The 19,176-nt window shown below is 40.0% G+C and overlaps 1 protein-coding gene across 1 annotated transcript in view; it reads left to right on the top strand.

The window, feature by feature from the left end:
• FAM208B (family with sequence similarity 208, member B) overlaps nucleotides 1-19,176 on the top strand; it is a 123,164-nt gene that overhangs the window by 5,822 nt on the left and 98,166 nt on the right. The window contains exon 2 of the mRNA XM_006891880.1: nucleotides 12,600-12,793. Within this exon, the coding sequence (XP_006891942.1) occupies nucleotides 12,600-12,793 (194 nt within the window). The remainder of the gene's footprint in view (nucleotides 1-12,599; nucleotides 12,794-19,176) is intronic.

The following is a 19,176-nucleotide window of genomic DNA, read 5'->3' as shown; positions in this document are numbered from 1 at the left end:
GTTTATATCCTGTGCCCATTTTTCAATTGGGTTGTTTACCTTTATCTTGTTGTGGTGCTCAAGTATTTTATAAATTCTAGCTATAAGCCCCTATCTGACATGTAATTACCAAATACTTTTTCTCTGTCTCTGGCTTCCCTTTTTATCCTGTTGGAGAAGTTTTTGGATGTGCATAGGGATTTGATTCTTAGAAGGTCCCATTCATCTATTTTATCCTCTCCTGGTTGTAGAAGTGGCACCTTTTTTATTATAACCATGCAGTGATCCCTTGCTCTGTTCAGACAACAGCTTCTTGGTCTAGGTATAGATTTCATATAAGCATGATTAAGCATTCTGGGATTCCCATTCTTCTCAGTGTTATGATCCCCAAAATAAAATGGTTTTGCATAGTCAATACAACACAGTCATTCTTCTGGTATTCTTTGCTTTCAGTCAAGATCCATCTGACATCAGCAGTGATGTCTCTGGTATCACAGTCTCTTATAAACCCAGCTTGAGCATCTGGCAATTCTCTGTCAATGCAGTGCTCTAGCCTTTTTTCGATGATCTTCACAATTTTGCTTCCATGTGATATTAATGATGTTGTTTGATAATTTCCCCATTCTTTTGGATCATCTTTTTTTGGGGGAATGAGAATAATTATGCATCTCTTCTATTAACTGGCCAGGTAGCTGTCTTCCAAATTTCTGGCATGGACTAGTAGCATGTCCAGGCCTGCATCTGTGTTTTAAATGTCAACTGGGACACCTAGGGTGGATATATTTCAGCAGAGCTCCCAGATTAATAAGAGAGATTAGGAAACAGAATTGACCATCTACTTCTGAAATAACAGACCTTCAAAAATAAGTATATATATATTGCACTGCCAACTCAAAGGCACTTGATTCAAATCCACCAGCTTTTCTGTAGGAGAAATATAGACAGTCTCCTCTACAATGTACAGCCTCTGAAAACTCAAAACATTGGCGAGTAAAAGGTCAGCTATTTGTTGATTCCAACTTAATGACACATAACAATGATGTATATACATATGTATGTGTGTGTGTATGTTGTTCTTGTGTACTGTTGAATGGAAACTGACCCATAGCTGACCCTCCAGTGGGTTTTTAGAGGCATTTAATCATGCAGGAGGAGATTACCCATGCATACTTTTGGGATTGCAACACTGCTTCTTTACACTAGGCCACCAGAACGTGCATGCTCTCTCTCTCTCTCAATATGTGTGTATATACACACAAACAAATGTTGTTGTTGTTATGTGCTGTCGAGTTGCTTGTGACTCATAGCGACCCTATGTACAACAGCCCTATACTCTGCTCTGTCCTGTGCCATTCGCACTGTCTCTGACACTCCCATCCCGATTATCCCAGTCACTGAATCAATCCACCTCAGAGAGAGCCTTCCCCTCCTGCGCCGTCCCTCCACCCTCCCAAGCATGATGTCCTTCTCCAAGGACCAGTCTCTCCTCACAACATGTCCAAAGTATGTTAGACGGAGCCTCAGAATCCTTGCCTCCAAGGAGCCACCTGGTTTAACCCTTTCTAGGATGAATCTGTTTGTTTTCCTAGCAGTCCATGGTATTCTCAGTACTCTTCTCCAGCACCACAGCTCAAAGGCATCAATTCTCCTTCTGTCCTCCTTGGTCATTGTCCAACTCTCTGATGCATAACAAGTGATTGTGAAGACCATGGCCTGTATCAAACGCACCTTAGTCTCCAGAGAGAAACCATTGCTCTTCAGTACTTTGGAGAGGTCCCTAACAGCATACTTTCCCATGGCAATGCGCCTTTTAATTTTCTGACCACTGGTGCCAAGAGTGTTGACTGTGGAGCCAAGCAAACTAAAGCTGTGTACAATCTCAGTCTCTTCACCATCCATCCTGATGCTGCCAATTGGTCCAGTGGTGAGAATATTTGTCTTCTTGACCTTGAGCCTCAATCCTTATTGTAGGCTGCAGTCCTTGACCCTCTCTGCAGCATGTGCTTTAGGTCCTCTTCAGTTTCAGCAAGCAAGGTTGTGTCATCTGCATAATGCAGATTGTTGATAAACCGTCCACCAATCTTGACCCCACATTTCTCCACATAGAGCCCAGCCTCCTGGATAATCTGTTCTGCATATAGGTTGAAAAGGTATGGAGACAGGACACATCCCTGGCATATGCCCTTCCCAATTTTGAACCATGCAGTGTTCCCTTGCTCTGTTCTGACGACTGCCTCCTGGTCCAAGTATAGGTTTCGCATTAGCACGATCAAGTGTTCTGGGATTCCCGTTCTTCTCAGAGTCAGCCACAGTTTGTTATGATCCACACAGTCAAATGCCTTTGCATAGTCAATGAAACACAGATAGACATTCCTCTGGTATTCTCTCTAGACATTCCTCTGGTATTCTCTGCTTTCAACTAAGATCCATCTAACATCAGCTACAATATCCCTAGTACCACGACCCCTTCTAAACCCAGCCTGGACTTCTGGTAGTTCTCTGCTGATGTGCTGTTCCAGTCGTTTTTGGATAATCTTCACTAAAATCTTGCTTGCACAAACAAATACAGTGTGGTTTTTTTGTTTTTTGTGTTTTTTTTTTTTTTTTTTTAATATGCATACAGTGAAACCTATGACAGCCAGGATACAGTGAAACTGCCTTTGACAGGGTGCAGTCTTAATTACTTTTCTGTTCCTTGTTTTTTGTTTTTTTTTTAAATTATTCTTTGTGTTTGTGTGTGTGTGCCATCAAATCGGATCTGACTGGTACAGGAGGAGATTGATTACCCCTCTTTCTCTAGCAGAGCGTCTTGTGGGTTCAAACCTCGTGGCTCTGGGATTGCAGTGCAGCTTCTTGCCTCTAGGCCACCAGAGCTTCCAACTTTTCCTTGTTGTAGTGGAAAATATTTGCGTTTTTCTTCTCTGCTAGGTTTCTGTCTTACAGTTTCTGGCTTCTTTATATATGTTGTTGTTATTGTTATGTGCTGTCGAGTTGCCAGCCACTCATAGCGACCCTATGTACAACAGCCCTAAACCCTGCTCTGTCCTTCCTTGCCAACTATTATCTTTGTATATGCAAGTTGATAAATAATTCCGTTTGCTAAAAAAGAAATAAAAATATCAAGCAATTAAAGAATCTGTAAAGAAAGTTTCTTTTTTATTCTTTGTGTTCATCCAGTCCAAACCCTACTTCCCTGTCTCTTGTTAGTTGTTCTTGTCTTGACCCTGACTGATGGCAGGCCCAAGCACAATGAAACTAAAGGCTGCCTGGTCCTATGCCATCCTCCTAATTGCTTGTGGATGAGACCCTTGTGATCTATGTGGTTTCGTTGACTGGTGCTTGAAAGCAGATCACTACATCTTTGTCCTTAGTTAAGTATCTTAAGTTTGGAGGCTCTCCTGAAACCTGCAAAGCAAACTGCAAAGTCTAGCTAACAGACTAGACTGATGATGACTGCACAGGATGTGTGCTGGTTGGGAATCAAACAGTTTGCCTGTAAAATCAGAATCCAACCGCAGAACAGTTGATGCGGCTCCTTGTGTTAGACTTGAACTGTGCTATAGGACTTTTTAACAGCTATCTTAATGAGCTCTGGTGGCCCAGTAGTAAGGAGCTGCACTGCCAACCCAAAGGCACATGGTTCAAGTCCACCAGCTCCTCTGTGGGAGATAGATGAGCATTCTCCTCCCGTATAATTTACTGCCTCTGAAAACCTATTGAGGGTCAGTTATGACTTGACAGCACATAACAATAATAATAATAGATGGAAAAGAAATAGGAAGTCTCAATTGTTTAATCTTCTTATACACACAGTCCTCATACCCTTGCCACCAGCAGCCATGAAATCAAGAGATGGAAAGAATGCTGAATGGACTGCCAAAAGGATAAACAAATATGTCTTGAAAGAAGTGTGTCAGGGTGCTCCTTGAGGCAAGGATAATGAAACTTCAACTCATGTATTTTATGCATGATGTTAAGAGGGGCCAATCCTTAGGAAAGGACATCATGCTTGGAAAGGTGGAGAGTTGATGGAAGAGAAGACTCTTTTTTTAAAAAAAATTTATTGGGAAAAACATATTGGGGGTACAAGGAGGTGAGGGGTGGGGGCAGAAGGTGAGGATGGGCAGGGATGAAAATTGCAGGAGTGCAGTTGCAGAGCTGTACAGTTTGGTTGGAGGGGGGAGCAGGTAAATGAGATGGACTGATAAAGTGAGTAACGGTGGGCCCAAGTATGTAAAAGATAATTAGGATGTTCAGGATAGGGAAGAAATGGACAACCAAAGATGTACAGGATAGGGCAGGGTGCAGATCCATTGTTCATAGGGTCACTGTGAATAGTAGTTAACTTGGTGCTACTCAACAACAACTACAACATTACTTTGGAAGTAGATCAGTAGGGCTTTCTTCCTAGTGACCCTGGATGCATTTGAACCATCAACTTTTCAGTTAGTAGCTGAGCACATTAACTGTTAGAACTGTCCTTTTAGTATCACCTTTTTCTTTTCAGCGCTGTTTTGATTTATGTATTTTTCTGTTCTCCCTTAAACTAAAAGTGGCATTGCTACATTGCATTTTTGTCTCCACGTGCCAGTGTAGTGTATTACTTGTTGTGCAACTAACCAAAATGATAGTGGTTTGATCCATCAGGCATCAGAGAAAGGTGGACTGTGCTCTTCTGTAAATATTTACAGCCTCAAACTTGATGGAATGTTGCTGTGAGTTGGAATTGACTTACCAACAGTCGATATCCTGATAATCATCCCTAAACAGTAAATAAGATGATTCTCAGCTCTCTTTTGTGTGTAATTTTCCAGCATATGCCTATTCCTGCTTCTGCAACGAGTATAGAATAGTTCATCGACTATTTGGTTGGTTATAGTCTTTCACTGTTAAAAACGATTATGCGTTGTGTAACCTTGTACATTTGTTATTTTTGCATAAGTATATCCATAGGATTAATTTTCAGGGCTGGGTCGGATTGCTGAATCAAAATGTAACTTGAAATTTTGGCAGATATCTTCATCAGCATTTTAATACTGTTACCTGGAGTGACTGTTATCCCATAACTTCCCTAACAGAATGCATTGCCAAACTTTTAAAGAGTTTCTGATACTTTGATAAGTGAAAAGTATTTACTAGTTTAAATTTGTGTTTTATTGACTGATAGAGATCATCTTTCCATATGTTTAAACACCATTCACACCCGCTCCTCCCCAACCCCTGATGTTCTGATCTATGTTTCATTAGGTTGTCAGATTGTAGGACCTTTTTATATGCTCTGGATAGTGTAGGGTGATAAGCAGGTACCCCCCTTTCTCTCTTTGTGGGAATTTTGTGTAAGCAAGAATTTTTAATTTTAATATGCTGCTGTTGTGTCATTGAGTTCATGCTCACTCAGTGCTGTTCAACAGATTGAATGAAACACTGCCTCATCTTTTTCCCTCCTCACAAACACTGCTATGTTTGATTTTAATACAGTTCAATTCATCAATTTTTCCTTGGTTTGTATTTTTTTGATGTTAGAAATCCTCTTTACCCTAAGATTGTAATGAAATTCTTCTATATTTTCTTAAAATGTTTTATATTTTAGGGAGCTCTGGTGGCCTAGTGACAAGAAGCTATGCTGCAATCCTGAAGGTATGCAGTTTGAATCCACCAGATGCTCTGCTGGAGAAGGAGGGGCAATCTCCTCCTGTACCAGTTGGATCCAATTTGATGGTGCACACACACACAAAATTAAAAAAATTTAAAAAAAAGTTTTATATTTTAATGTCTTATTACTATATTGAATTGATATTAGTGTATATTGTGTATAGATGCATTCTCAATGTGGTAGCCAGGTCTGGTAGAATTTGCAAATAAATCCTCAATGAGCTTGAAGTTTTATTGGTAGATTTTTGACAAGTTATTGAATTTCTTTAATGGCTACAGGATTATTAAATTTTTTAAAAAATACCACTTTTGCTATATTGTTCTAGGATTCCGTCCATTTTATCTAAATTTTAATATTTCCATGAACTTGTTAAAATGTCGCCTTAACATCTTTAAGGGAGCACTAATGGCCTAATTTGGAAGTGGAAGTGGCAGCCACTTCCTAAACAATATGCTTCCAGAGGCTATGAACTTTGATAAATGTCAATAGTTCTAGAAAGGCTTCATGCCTTTTATTCATAGGGTCAGTATGAGTTGTGTTCGACTAGAAGGCAATCTACAACAGTGGCCTAGTGGTAAGAAGTTGGACTGCTAATCTAAAGGTAAGCAGTTCAAATCCACCAGCTACTTCTTGGGAGAATGATGAACCCTCTCCTGTGCCATTTACAGCCTCTGGAAACCTGCTGGAAGGTAGCCTATGAATCAGTTCCAACTCAGTGGCAGTAATTTGAGTTGACCAGACCAGATGATCTTTAAAGTCTGAACTGTGCATACTTTCACCGTTATTGTTGTTATGTGTCCTTGAGTTGGAATGGACCCATAGCTGAACGTACAAGTTTTCAGAGATGATTGCCCTGAGGAGATTGCCCATCCTGTGGAGGAGCTGGTGGATTTGAACTGCTTGCCTTTGGAATTGAAGCACAGCTTTTTACCACTATACTATCAGAGCTCCCATGTGTACTGTTGTTATGTGCTGTCAAGTTGCCTGCAGCTCATAGTGACCCTATGTATCTTATTTCTGTGCCAATCTTATCTTCTCCAACAAACCAAATCTCGTTACTCTAGCCACTGAGCCAATCCATCTCATCATGGGTCTTCCTCTCTTGCACTGTCCCTCCACCCTTCCAAGCATGATGTCCTTTTCCAAGGAGTGGTCCCTCCTGGCCACATGCCCAAAGTATAAAATGGAGCTTCAGAATCCTTGCCTCCAACAGACACATGAAGAAATGCTCCAAATCACTGGCAGTAAGAGAGATGCAAATCAAAACCACAATGAGATACCATCTCTCTCCAGTAACAGTGGCAAAGATTAACAGGACAGCAAGTATTAAATGTTGGAGAGAATGTAGCAAGAAAGGAACTCTTATACATTGTTGGTGGGACTGTAAAATGGTACAACCATTCTGGAAGGCAGTTTGGCGCCTCCTCAAAAAGCTGAACATAGAAATTCCATATGAGTTGGCTATTCCACTCCTTGGAATATACCCAGAGAATATGAGAACTGAGTCAAAAACTGAGGTTTGTATACCAGTGTTCATAGCAGCATTATTCACCATTGCAAGAACATGGAAGCAGTCCAAAAGGCCAACCACAATCGAATGGATTGAGAAATTATGGTATATTCACACCGTGGAATACTATGCAGCATGCAGGAGCAATGATTTTGTAAATTTTTACCTAACTTGGGAGGGACTGGAGACCATAATGCTGAGTGAACTAACTCAGTCCCACAAGGATAAGTATTGTATAAAACCATTATTGTAGAATGAGTAGAAGGATCCAATAGGGGCGGGAGAGGCTGGAAGCAGAGGGATGTGGATGTGCAGTGGGAGGGAGGGATTAATCATTGGATTGTACAATTTGATGGGGGGGGTCTAAGGGAAATGGAAAGAATTTGTTTGAATTTCTATTTGAATTTTGTAAATAAACTAGTAGGGGGGAAAAATCCTTACCTTCAGGAAACAACTTGGTTTCACCCTCTGCAGGACAGTCCTGTTTGTTCTTGTGGTAGTCCAAAGTATGTTCAACACTCTTCTCCAACACCACAACTCAAAGGAATCTATTATTCTGTCATCCTTAGTATTGTCTGTCAGATGCATAGCTAGTAATTGCAAAGACCATGGCCAGTACGAGGTACACCTTAGTCTCTAGACTGACATCATTGCTCTTCAGTACTCTTAATTTTTATCTATCTATCTATCTATCTATCTATCTATCTATCTATCTATCTATCTATCTGTCTATCTATGTGTGTACCGTCAAATTGGATCTGACTGGTACGGGAGGCGATTGTTCCTCCTTCTCCCGCAGAGCATCTGGTGGATTTGAACTGTGCACCTCTGGGATTGCAGTGCGCTCTTCAGTACTCTAGAGAGATCCCTGGCAGCAGACTTACCTAATGCAGTTAGACTTCTGATTTTCTGACTTTGGCGCCAAGAGTGTTGATTGTGGAACAAAGCTGAAGTTGTTAACAATCTCAGTCTCTTCATCTATCAGGAAGCTGCCAATTGGGCGAGTGAAATCTTTGTTCTTGATGTTCAGCTTCAATCCTTATTGAAGGCTACAGTCCTTGACTTTCTGCAGGAAGCAGTAGTCAGAAGAGATCAGGGAAACACTGCATGGTTTAGGATCAGCAAAGGTAAACATCAGGGATGCATATTATGCTCATACCTTTACAATCTGTATACAGAATAGATGATCTAGGAGGCTGGACTTTATGAGGAGGAATGTGGCATCAAGATTGGAGGAAGACTCATCAATAACCTGAATTAGGCAGATGACACTACCTTGCTTGCTGTGTACGTATATGATTTTCTTATCCCCACCCCTTTCTTTTAAGCATTTTGTCCATGATTTATCAGCTATGTTAATCTTTTCGAAGAATCCTCTTTGGTCTTCATGATGATCTCTATTTAGTATTTCTCTTTGTTATCTTTTTACCTACTAAGCTTTGTTTAGGGCCACATATGTTTGCTCATGTCTCTTCTATAGAGCATTTTTATTTATTTTTAAAATGTGTGTGTGTGTGTGTGTGTGTGTGTGTACACCATCAAATTGGGTCCAGTTGGTACAGGAGGAGATTGCCTCTCCTTCTCCAGCAGAGCATCTGGTGGATTCAAACTGCGTGCCTCTGGGATTGGAGTGCAGCTTCTTGCCACTAGGCCACCAGAGCTCAATAGAGCAATTTTTAAAAAATGGAGTTTAAAATTTTTTTCGCTTTTAGCTGGAACATGCAGTGTGTTTATATCTAATATTTTCTTTTGCATTGAATTGGAGCGAACTTATAACTGACACTCTACTAGCTTTCCAAGGCTCTAAATTGCAAATGTGCAGTAGATTTATAGTCTTACTCATTTTTTCTCCCAGGCAACTCCTGGTGGATTCAAATTCCAGAGAGCTGGGGCCTTTGGCTTAGCACACAGTATTAGCACCACAGTTCCCTATGATGTTACTCTAGTTTGGCTTTCTGTTTGTCTTGTCTCTTAAGTATTTCTTTCTCTTTACCTTTTATCATTCTGTTTTTCTGTATACTAGTTTGGAAGTTACAGATTTTCTTTTTATGGTTATCCTAGAAATATAAGTGCCTTCACTTTGTGAGGTCTAAAATGAACCTAATACTTTACTTCCTCTCAGATGATTGATACCATGACCTTAGAATTTATTTATTTATTTTCTTTTAGCAAAGAAAAGATTTATTAAGGCACAAGGCATTTTGTCAGGGTCTAGGAAGTTCCAGGGGTAAGTCAGTTAGCAGATGTGTAGAAAATAGTACTAGTAGTGGGTAGGCAGTTAAAAGTCAGGGAGGAAAGCATGGCTGTTAAAAGGAAGGAAAAGAGGGTAAGGCACCCCTGAAGAGACAGGGGCTGTTCTCAGCCTCCAGCCATGAGGCCAAAAAGAAAGAGAGGACCTTAGAATTTTATTTAAATATCCATATGCAGAGTGGTACACTGCAAACTGAAAGGGTCTGTCTCAATCTCCATACGTTCAAATCTACCAGTGACAACTCAGGAGAAATAGAAGCCTGGTAAGAGGGGTTGATTTGAGTCAGAACTGATCCAACGGTGGTTGTTTTTTAGAATTATTATTGTGTCCCACAGTGCTTTTTACATTTCCTATGAAGAGTTCCCACATTTTAAGTGTCTTCTGTTTTGGACAGTCAATGCCAGTTTTCCTTTTGCTTATACACATACTTAAGAATTGTTTTTGCTGGTGATGAGCTTTTGGATTCACTGGAAGATATTTTTATTCTGTTCTCATTCTTTAGAGATGTTTTTGCCGAGTATGGATGTCTAGGTGGGCAGTTGTTTTAGCATTGCAGACTCCTGTGGTCTTGCTTCTATGACTGCTTTTGAAAAATTAACCTGTCAGTTCTTTTTCTTTCTTAATTCCTTTTACTTTGACAGCTTTATTTTTCCCCTCTATGTTTATATTATTTTGGTTTGTTCCCCCCCTTTTAATCTTGTTTGTATTTGCTAAAAGACCTTCTAATTTCAAAGTACAACTTTTGCTTTTATTGATTAAATGTTGATTAAATTTGTAAACCTGGTTCTGAATTTCAAGTGATAATTTTATCCTAAGAAATATACCTGACGTTTTTGCTGACATTTAATTTGAGAACTAAATCCCTTGCTAATCTGTATAAAGATTTGCCACTCTCCTTGGCAAGGTGAAATAGGCCTGTGTAGAACCTTTAGTGTACACTACACCTGCTCCCTCATTAAGAAAAAACGATATTCAAGATACCAACTCCTGAAGTCAGCACTGTCTAGTGGACAAAGTACGGTATATCTCCTGTAGATGTGCCTTACTTTCCTATGAGCCATGTCTCTGTTAAATAGGTCTTTGACATTTTGTCTACCCAAAGCATTTATGGGATATATCAGTGGGCAGTGGCAATAAAAATGATTTTTGTTTTGGTGTAGATGAGATGTCACATCTAATATCTTTATGTCATGTGTAATGTTCAGGAACATTCAGAGGCCAAAATTGAAGTTAAGAGAGACTCTGAATTTGCACTAGAGCACCAAAATGCCAAAGCAAAGGGAAGAAATCAAGATGTTAAGGAGCTGAGCAGAAGATTTCAAATGGCACAGGAAGACAAAAGTTTTCTAATGAAATGTGCAAAGAACTGGAGTCACAAAATCAAAAGGACTGAACTTGCTCAGCATTTCTTAAGCTGAAGGAACTGAGGAGCAAATTCAAGCCTCACGTTGTAGTACTTTAGGAAGCTGTGTGCAGAATGTTTAATGACCCAGGAAGCATTGAAAGAAGATGGAAGGAATACACAGAGTCACTGTACCAAAACGAATTGGCTGAAGAATTACGTGCAATAACATATGATTAAGAGCCTGGAAGGATGAAGGAGAAAGTTCAGGCTGCTCTGAAGGAATTGGCAAAAAACAAGGACCCAGGAATTGATAGCATATCAATTGACATATTTCAACAAGCATATGCTACCCTGGACTGCTAACCAGGCTGTGCCAAGAAATCTGGAGGACAGCCACCAGGCCAACTGACTGGAAGAGATCGGTGTTTGTTCCATTCCTGATGAAGTGTGGAAATTACCAAACAATATCATTAATATCACATGCAAGCAAGATCCTGCTGAAAATTATCCAAAAATGACTACTACAACACATCAGCAGAGAGCTGCTAGATATGCAGGCTGTGTTTAAAAGAGGCTGTGGCACTAGGGATATTATCGCCAATGTTAGATGGATCTTAGCCGAAAGCAGAGAGTACCAGAAGAATGTCTTATCTGTGTTTCATTTACTATATAAAGGCATTTGACTGTGTGGATCACAACAAATGTGGCTGACTCTGAGCAGAATGGGAATCTCAGAACACTTCATTGTGCTTATGCAAAATCTAGACTTAAACCAGGAGGCAGCCGTCAGAACAGAGCAAGGGAACACTGCATGGTTCAAAATCAGGAATGTACACTAGGGATGCATCCTGTTTCCACACCTTTTCAGTCTATATGTGGAACAGATCATCTGGGAAGCTGCACTCTATGAGGAGGAATGTGGCATCAGGATTGGAGTAAGACTCATCAACAGTCTGTGTTATGCAAGTGACACAACCTTGCTTACTGAAACTGAGGAGGATCTTAAGTATTTGTTGCAGAAGGTCCAGGACTGCAGCCTTCAATAATGGATTGAAGCTCAATATCGAGAAAACAAAGATTCTCATCTCTGAGGCAGTTGCTTCAGAGAGTTGGTCAGTGACTAAGGGTGATAAAAGAATTGATGCCTCTGAGTTGTGGTGTTTCAGAATATTGAATATACTATGGGCTGCTAGGAGAACAAACGGGTTTGTCCTGGAGAAAGATAAAACCAGACTGCTCCTTGGAGGCAAGAATTCTGAAGCTCTGACATACTTTGGACATGTTGCAAGGAGGGACCAGTCCTTGAAGAGGGACGTCATGCTTGACAGGGTGGAGGGACAGCACAGGAGAGGCAAACCCGGTATTGAGATGGATTGACTGAGTGACTGGGGTTATGGGATATGAGGTTGGTCCAAGAGAGAGCAGAATTCAGGGCTATGAGTCGCATTATTGTCAAAAAACCAAAGTGATATAGCCTGTAGTGAAAAAGAATACATTGAGAGAATACCAGAGCTTCCATTGTTTGTGTTGGGGGTTGTTCTTTCCTTTCCACCTCCTTTTGGAATTTGCATTTCCGTTCCTGGTAAGAATCAGAATCTGCATTTTAACAAGAGCCCTAAGTGGGTGATTCTTATGTACGTAGAAGAGTCACCACGCCGCCTTGTTAAATTACAAATTTCTTGCTGTTTGGGTTGGAAAGGCACTTTCAATAGGATGAGCCTATTGGAAGCTCTGGTTTTGGAAATAGAACTCGAGTTTTAGTAGTTTTGGAGTGCCTGCAGGCTAGACACTTAAGGAAACGGAATTTTGGAGGATTATCTGTAAAATAAAAAATCAGGCTACCCTTTTCGTGTCTTCCAAGTTTCTAGAAAAGACTAGCCACAGCAAACCGCCCGAAGGTAGAGGGCCGTGCGTGCCTTGGGCTCGCTCCGCCTCCCTCCAGTGTTTACTTTTAAAAGGCGCCGCCCCAGCGCGCGACTCCGCCCCTCGCTTCCTTCACTGGCTTCTGTGTGGAGAGAGGGGCACAGGCAGAGCTCCCCGCCCCCCAGTCATGAGGTAAAACCCGAGAGGTCTGGGCCTAGGGTCTTTCTTTTCACTGAGGGGATCTGATTTAGACCCAACCACCGCGTCCTCTGGTTAGTGTTTGTGGGACAACTTTAAAAAACCTGTTGCTGGAGTTCGCTTGATTGTAGGCTGAGCCTTTTGACTCGAGGTGACTTTTCTCTGCATCTTTGTGTGGAAAAGAATATTTTCTTTGGCTAGAAGAAACTAGAGATTAAACCTTCCATTTAGGAGGGTTTCAGGGAATGCTCAGGTCGGACAAAGTCAGGTCTCCAGTCCTGAGGCTAAGTGATGACAGACATTTGTGTGGGACTTGAGAGTTTCAGAGCGGTCACTTATCCCTCATTGGGGTTTCAGAAGTGTCAATTGAAAAGTTTGTGTAGGACTAATAGGTGACATGCTTGCTTGAGGCACCTTTTTGGTGTAGACTTGTATTATTTTAGGAAAAATTGTTTGCCTGTGAACGTGAAAGAAAATTCGAGTAACAGCAGATGTTACCTTGATTTTGTGTTTTTGCATGAGTACTTGACTTTAGAAAATATTCAAACAATTTCATGTTTTACCTTGTACAGTGGGTTTCTGTTTGTTTTAAAAAATTAGAGTTACTTTACAAGTCTGTTATTGTTTGGACTCTGTTGAGTGCTGTCAAGTTGGAACTGACCCACAGCTGACCATCCAAAGGGTTTTCAGGGGCAGTAATCGCGTGGGACATTGCCCATCCTCTCCTGTAGAACTCCTGGGGGATTCAAACTGAGCACCTTTGCTTCCACAACCCAGTTCCTTACCCCTCAAGTCACCAGCTCCTTTTGACTGGTGGAAGTTACTAATTTTATTTTCTTTACTTTTTTGATATTACTTCTGAAGTTTAAAGGAGAGCTTCTCTTGCCAAGTAAAATAACTTTATTCCTTCAAAATTATATTTGTGCTTATTTAAATTTTCTTAACAAACTTTTAAATGCAGAATATATTGTACAGCACATAATGCATACGTTTCAGATAATATGTTAAACTTTAAAAAATAGGGCAAAACTTACTAGTAGTTTTCCCTACCCAAGGGTAATTTCAAGTATTTATCTCTTGTGGCAGTAGGAATCTTGCTGAACTCAGGGTATTATGATGAACAAGACAAATACTATACAGACAGGTATCTCTGCTTTTTGAAAGTTCATTTTACACCAATTTTTGCATTTATGAAAAACCTACTTTAGCATTTGTTTTTACTCACCCAAAGAAATCAGAGATTTTAACTTATTCCTGAAAAGACAAAAAGTGAAAGTGGTTTTAAGCCTGTTTTTTGGCAGCCAGTCATTAAAGATTCACCACACTCCAGATAGCGGTGTGAGTAGTGTCCCCTGACTCCTTCCCTACGAAGCATTAATTTGCCACAGTTTTGAATTGTCAGGTTTTATATGTTTGGTTTGATTTGGTAGGATATTTTTTGGGGATTTTTTTTAAAGTTTCTTTTATATACAAATTAGTAGCTTTTGCATTTTACGTAGTTTTAAAAGATTTCATAGGAATGGTATTCTTTTCGATAGCAGGGAAACCTGTATCTACCGTTTATAGGCCTTCAGTTACAATGAAGAATGTTAAGTCTTAGCTCACTGCCATTAAGTCACAATCAGCTTATACTGAACCTCCATTGAGTTTCCAAGCCTATAAATTGAACACGAGGAGATTGCCTGTTTTTTTCCTAAAGACCTGCTTTTGAAGATACTAACTGCCAAATAGGCACAGCCTTTGAGTTATGACACAGCTTCCTCCAGAGTAGGCCACCAGAGTGTCTGATGAAATGAGTACTTTAAAGAAAACATTTGTTTTAGCTGGAGTGATCATATGTTTATCTGAAGAGATAACCTTTAGGTTTTTTAAAGGAAGAAAACTAATCCATGAGTATAATGGGTAAGAAAGCATTTCAGTCAGAATAATAGCATATACAAAGACTTGAACAACACTTGATATGAAAAGATCAGTGTAGATAGAATTTACTAGTACAAAATGAAGTATAGGAATCAGTAGAGATCACATTATGCATGATTGTAATAAGGAGTAAGACCTGTATTCTGAGTATAAAAAAGCCACAGACACACATTAAATAAGCGATTTGAAAAAGTAATTGCTCAAATCATTAAATAAGTATCTATTAAAATCCTACTGTTGTGTACCAGAAAATATTTTTAGGAAATCTTGATTGGAAGTCGGTGAGAAAGATTGCATTGTGCACAGGAAGCCTAGCCCAGTATCTCCCCAAATACCCAATTCCAGAAGCAGAGTGCTACTAAGTACTCTGAGAAGACTAAACAGCCTTACAGTGTACAATAATAAAGAGACAAAAAGAGTAGGATAGGAAAGTAGTTAGGGGCTCAAAGATATAGAATTTGTTAACAGAATACCCTACTGCATATATAACTTCAGAAGGAAAAAATCCTGGGCCCTGGTGGTAAAACTTAAAAACTTTAGACCAAGATTGATAGTAAAGGCTTTCCTGAAACCTTATTACATTTGAAAGATGGGATTGGCAACATAGGCCCCATATTTTTCAGTGGGGAGGAGAAAGAAGTTCTTGGGTACAGGAACAGAAGAGGAAACCCTTAAGCTCTTGAATCTGAAAACTACTCTGTCCTTGTGCTTTGTACTAATTAATTTGTACTTATAATTCCAAGATAATTATTTCCAATCAAATACAATCAACAAACCAAAAAAGTATCCATGTGTATAATTTGGCATGTGGTACGTTGTGATAAAAAGAGTGGGCAACCAAAAAACAAGCTATTTTTTATTTTTTAAAAACATGGTTTGAATCCACTAGCAGCTCCAGGGTAGCAAGATGAGTGGATGAGATTCAATGCAATTGATGGCCTCTGGACACCTTACAGTCAGCTCTGACTCAGTGACACCTAACAACAACATCAGCAACAGCAGTCTTTAAATATTTACCACCTGGGGGAGCTCTGGTGGCCTAGTGGCAAGAAGCTGCACTGCAATCCCAGAGGTATGTGCTTCGAATCCACCAGATGCTCTGCTGGAGAAGGAGGAGCAATATCCTCCTGTACCAGTCAGATCTGATTTGATGGTACACGCACACAAAATAAAAAAAATTAAAAAAAAAATATTTACCACCTGGGCCTTTAAGAAGTGTAATGATTCCTCAAAGTCAATTAAAATGTAATGAAAATTTAAGAAATAAAAAGAATGCAATACTTTACAGAAGAAGGGGATATTGCATGGCTTAAAATCAGGAAAGATGTGTGCATGGTAGTATTTTCACTATACCTCTTCAGTCTAGGGTATTCTGGTGGCATCATTCCACAGGGAGTTGTAATTCAAAGGCTGCAACTCTGCAGATTAAGATTCACCAGCGTCTCCTCGAAAGATGGGCATCTCCTGTCTGACACACAATCTCACAAAACCCCCTGGAGAGGTTCTGACTCAGCAGTAATGAGTTCTGAGTTTTATTCAGACTTTATATTGAACAGATAATCAGAGAAAATGGACTCTGAAGCAAAACATGACATCAAGATTGGAAGAAGTCTCATCAACAGCCTTCATAGTTTGATAGTAAAAACAACTTTCTTTCTGAGTTTTATTCAGACTTTTTATTGAACAGATAATCAGAGAAAATGGACTCTGAAGCAGAACGTGACATCAAGATTGGAAGAAGTCTCATCAACAGCCTTCATAGTTTGATAGTAAAAACAACTTTCTTTGCTGAAAGTGAAGAGTACTGGTCTTCAGTATGCATTTATTGTTGTTATATACCCTCAAGTTATAACTGACCCACAGCTGGTCTTCCAGGGTGTTTCCAGAGGCAGTAAATCAAAGGAGATTGTCCATCCTTTTGCATCCTTTGGACTGCATGCCTTTAGGATTGCTGCACAGCTTCAATATAAAGAAAACAAACTAACAAACAAAAAACCCTCTCGCAACGAGAATAAGAGCTGGGACTGACTCAATAGCATCTAACAACTTATCCACTAATATGCCTATAAGGAGCTGATTGGCCTACTGGTTAGGGCATCTGGCAGCTAAACCAAAGTTCAGTGATTCGAACCTGCCAGTGGCTCCGTGGGAGAAAAATTAAACAGTCTGCTTCTATAAAGATTGTTAGCTTTGGAAGTCCTTTGGACAGTTCAACTTGACCGACAGGGTCACTATCAATTCAGATTCGACTTGATGGCAGTTGGTTAAGTTTTGAGATTTCATAGATGGCTAGAGAGTGGTAAAGAATTGCACTGCTAACCCAAAGGCATGAGGTTCAAACACACCAGATAACTGCTAAGTGGGAGAAAGGTGCACACTCTCCTCCTTTGCAGTTAACTACCTTTGAAAACCTTAACTGCCTCTGGAGATCAGCTGTGAATGAATAAGTTCCCTTTGGATGGTATTCAACAAACAAAAACACAAGAGAGTAAATTAGGGAGGTCTGGTGGCTTAGGGATAAGGTGTTACCCCAAAGCAAGAGGTTAGAATCCATCAGCTGCTTCCTGGGAGACAGATGCAGTCTCCTCCCATGTGGTTTACTGCTTGTGAAAACCTGGGGGAGGGTCATGTATGAGTTGGTTCTGGCTAGATAGTACATATCGACATGACAGAAATAACCTAAAAGGGTAGATAATAACATTTGCCAGTTAAGATGTGCATGAATTGGAACCTTTGTACATTGCTGGTGGAAATGTAAAATGGTGAATGTAAAATAACATTCAGCCCAACTTTCTGCTGAAGATTTGCAGGCAGAGAACTGCCACATGGATTTACTGAGCCCCTGCTCTGCATACCGCACTCCCTCCGTTATAGTGTCCTGCTTCTCCTACTCCACACTGATTTTTCTTTTCTCCTTCAGTTTAGGAGAACGACTTTGCTTGACCTCTAGAGAGCTCTAGTGACATACTCCATAGGGAGTTGCACTATTAATTCCCCAGACGGACCTCTCTAGCAGTTTGAAGCCACTAGCAGCTCCTGGGGAGAAAGGTGGGCGGTCCCCTCACTTGTGATTTACACCTTCCAGAAACTCACATGGATGGTCAGCTATGAATCTGTTTCAACTTGCTGGCAATGAATTGTTGAGTTGTTAACTCAGCTTTGCATGATCTCTGGTTCACTATGCAGAGGTCAGGAAATTATCTGTGGGTGAGAGCTTGAGTATAAAATTAGTTTTCTTTCTAAAGGATCAGTTTTGCATTGCCAGTGACTAAAAGCATTTGCCTCATATATTTTGTTTTATGGCTGAGAATGTGGAGGCAAGGACCTGATAAGCTTAGTGATATTTAGCCTTTCATTTAGTGTTTTGTTAGGAACAACTATGGGTTAATGAGTGGACTACTAACTGAAAGGTCAGCTGCTTGGATCCACCAGCCCTCTCTGTCTGTAGGAGAATGATGAGGGAGATGACATGATTAGCCCAAGTTAAGATTTACAACCCCACACATCTTGTGGGACAGTTCTTCCATTTCTTACACAGTTGCTGTGAGTCAGAACCAATTTGCCGACAGTGCTGTTTTCCTTGTTGAAGCTTTATTTTTAAAAGAAGGAAAAATAAAAGGAAGAAAGATGAAGTAATGTGCTCAGAATTAGAATCACGACTCACAATTTTGTCTTGCTTTGTCACTTGTTGCACTGCCACCCTTCATTCCAAGGAACTATGTTCATTCAGTTCTGAACATAGTTATTGCTCACACATAATTCTGTAGTTGTGTCCTAAATGTGGCTGTGCCTGTATCTGGCTTCCAGACTCTTCTTCATATCCCCTGTACAGAGCTATATTTATATCAGAACCATAGCAAATAACCTGTGGAATACTTGAGAGAGATGACAAATGAGAGCTTTTTAAAAAAAATCGATTGAGTTATATCTTAACTGTCTTTAATTGTGAGAAAATCTTAGGCGTGATAGAGAAGGCGCATGAAGATTAGGATATGTCTTAACTAGTGAGTGAAATTATATGATACATGATTTTGACAAGTAAAGGTGTTTGTACCTTTTTAGAGCTTATCTGTGGGGAATTAGTCAAAGGTTTTAAATACCTTCTATTTTAACTTCCCAAGTTTTTGCAGAGTTTTCTCTTTTTTGTGTGCTGACTTGCTGCAAAATACTTACCAGGATGAGTATCTCAATACAGAGCAACAAATAAAATGTGAAAAATTAGTGCTGGTACACAGTGCCTAACGAATAACAGGCCCCAGTCAAGCCGTCTGTAGAGTCACTGTTAGGAAGGAAAGGAACCTTAGAGAGGTAAGTATAACCCAATGAGGCTTTAGTGTAATTAAGTTCCATCAGTGTTTTCAGCTGCCAATAAAAATGGTTTCAAGAGTAAGGAACATTATTTATCAAAATATTTAAAGGTAGAGCAGATTAGCTTAATCAACTTGACAAGAAGTTCA

This window comes from Elephantulus edwardii, unplaced genomic scaffold (genome assembly GCF_000299155.1).
Source record: "Elephantulus edwardii isolate Elephantulus edwardi_28Jun2011 unplaced genomic scaffold, EleEdw1.0 scaffold00105, whole genome shotgun sequence".
NCBI lineage: Eukaryota > Metazoa > Chordata > Mammalia > Macroscelidea > Macroscelididae > Elephantulus > Elephantulus edwardii.
This window is presented reverse-complemented; position numbering and strand designations above follow the sequence as displayed.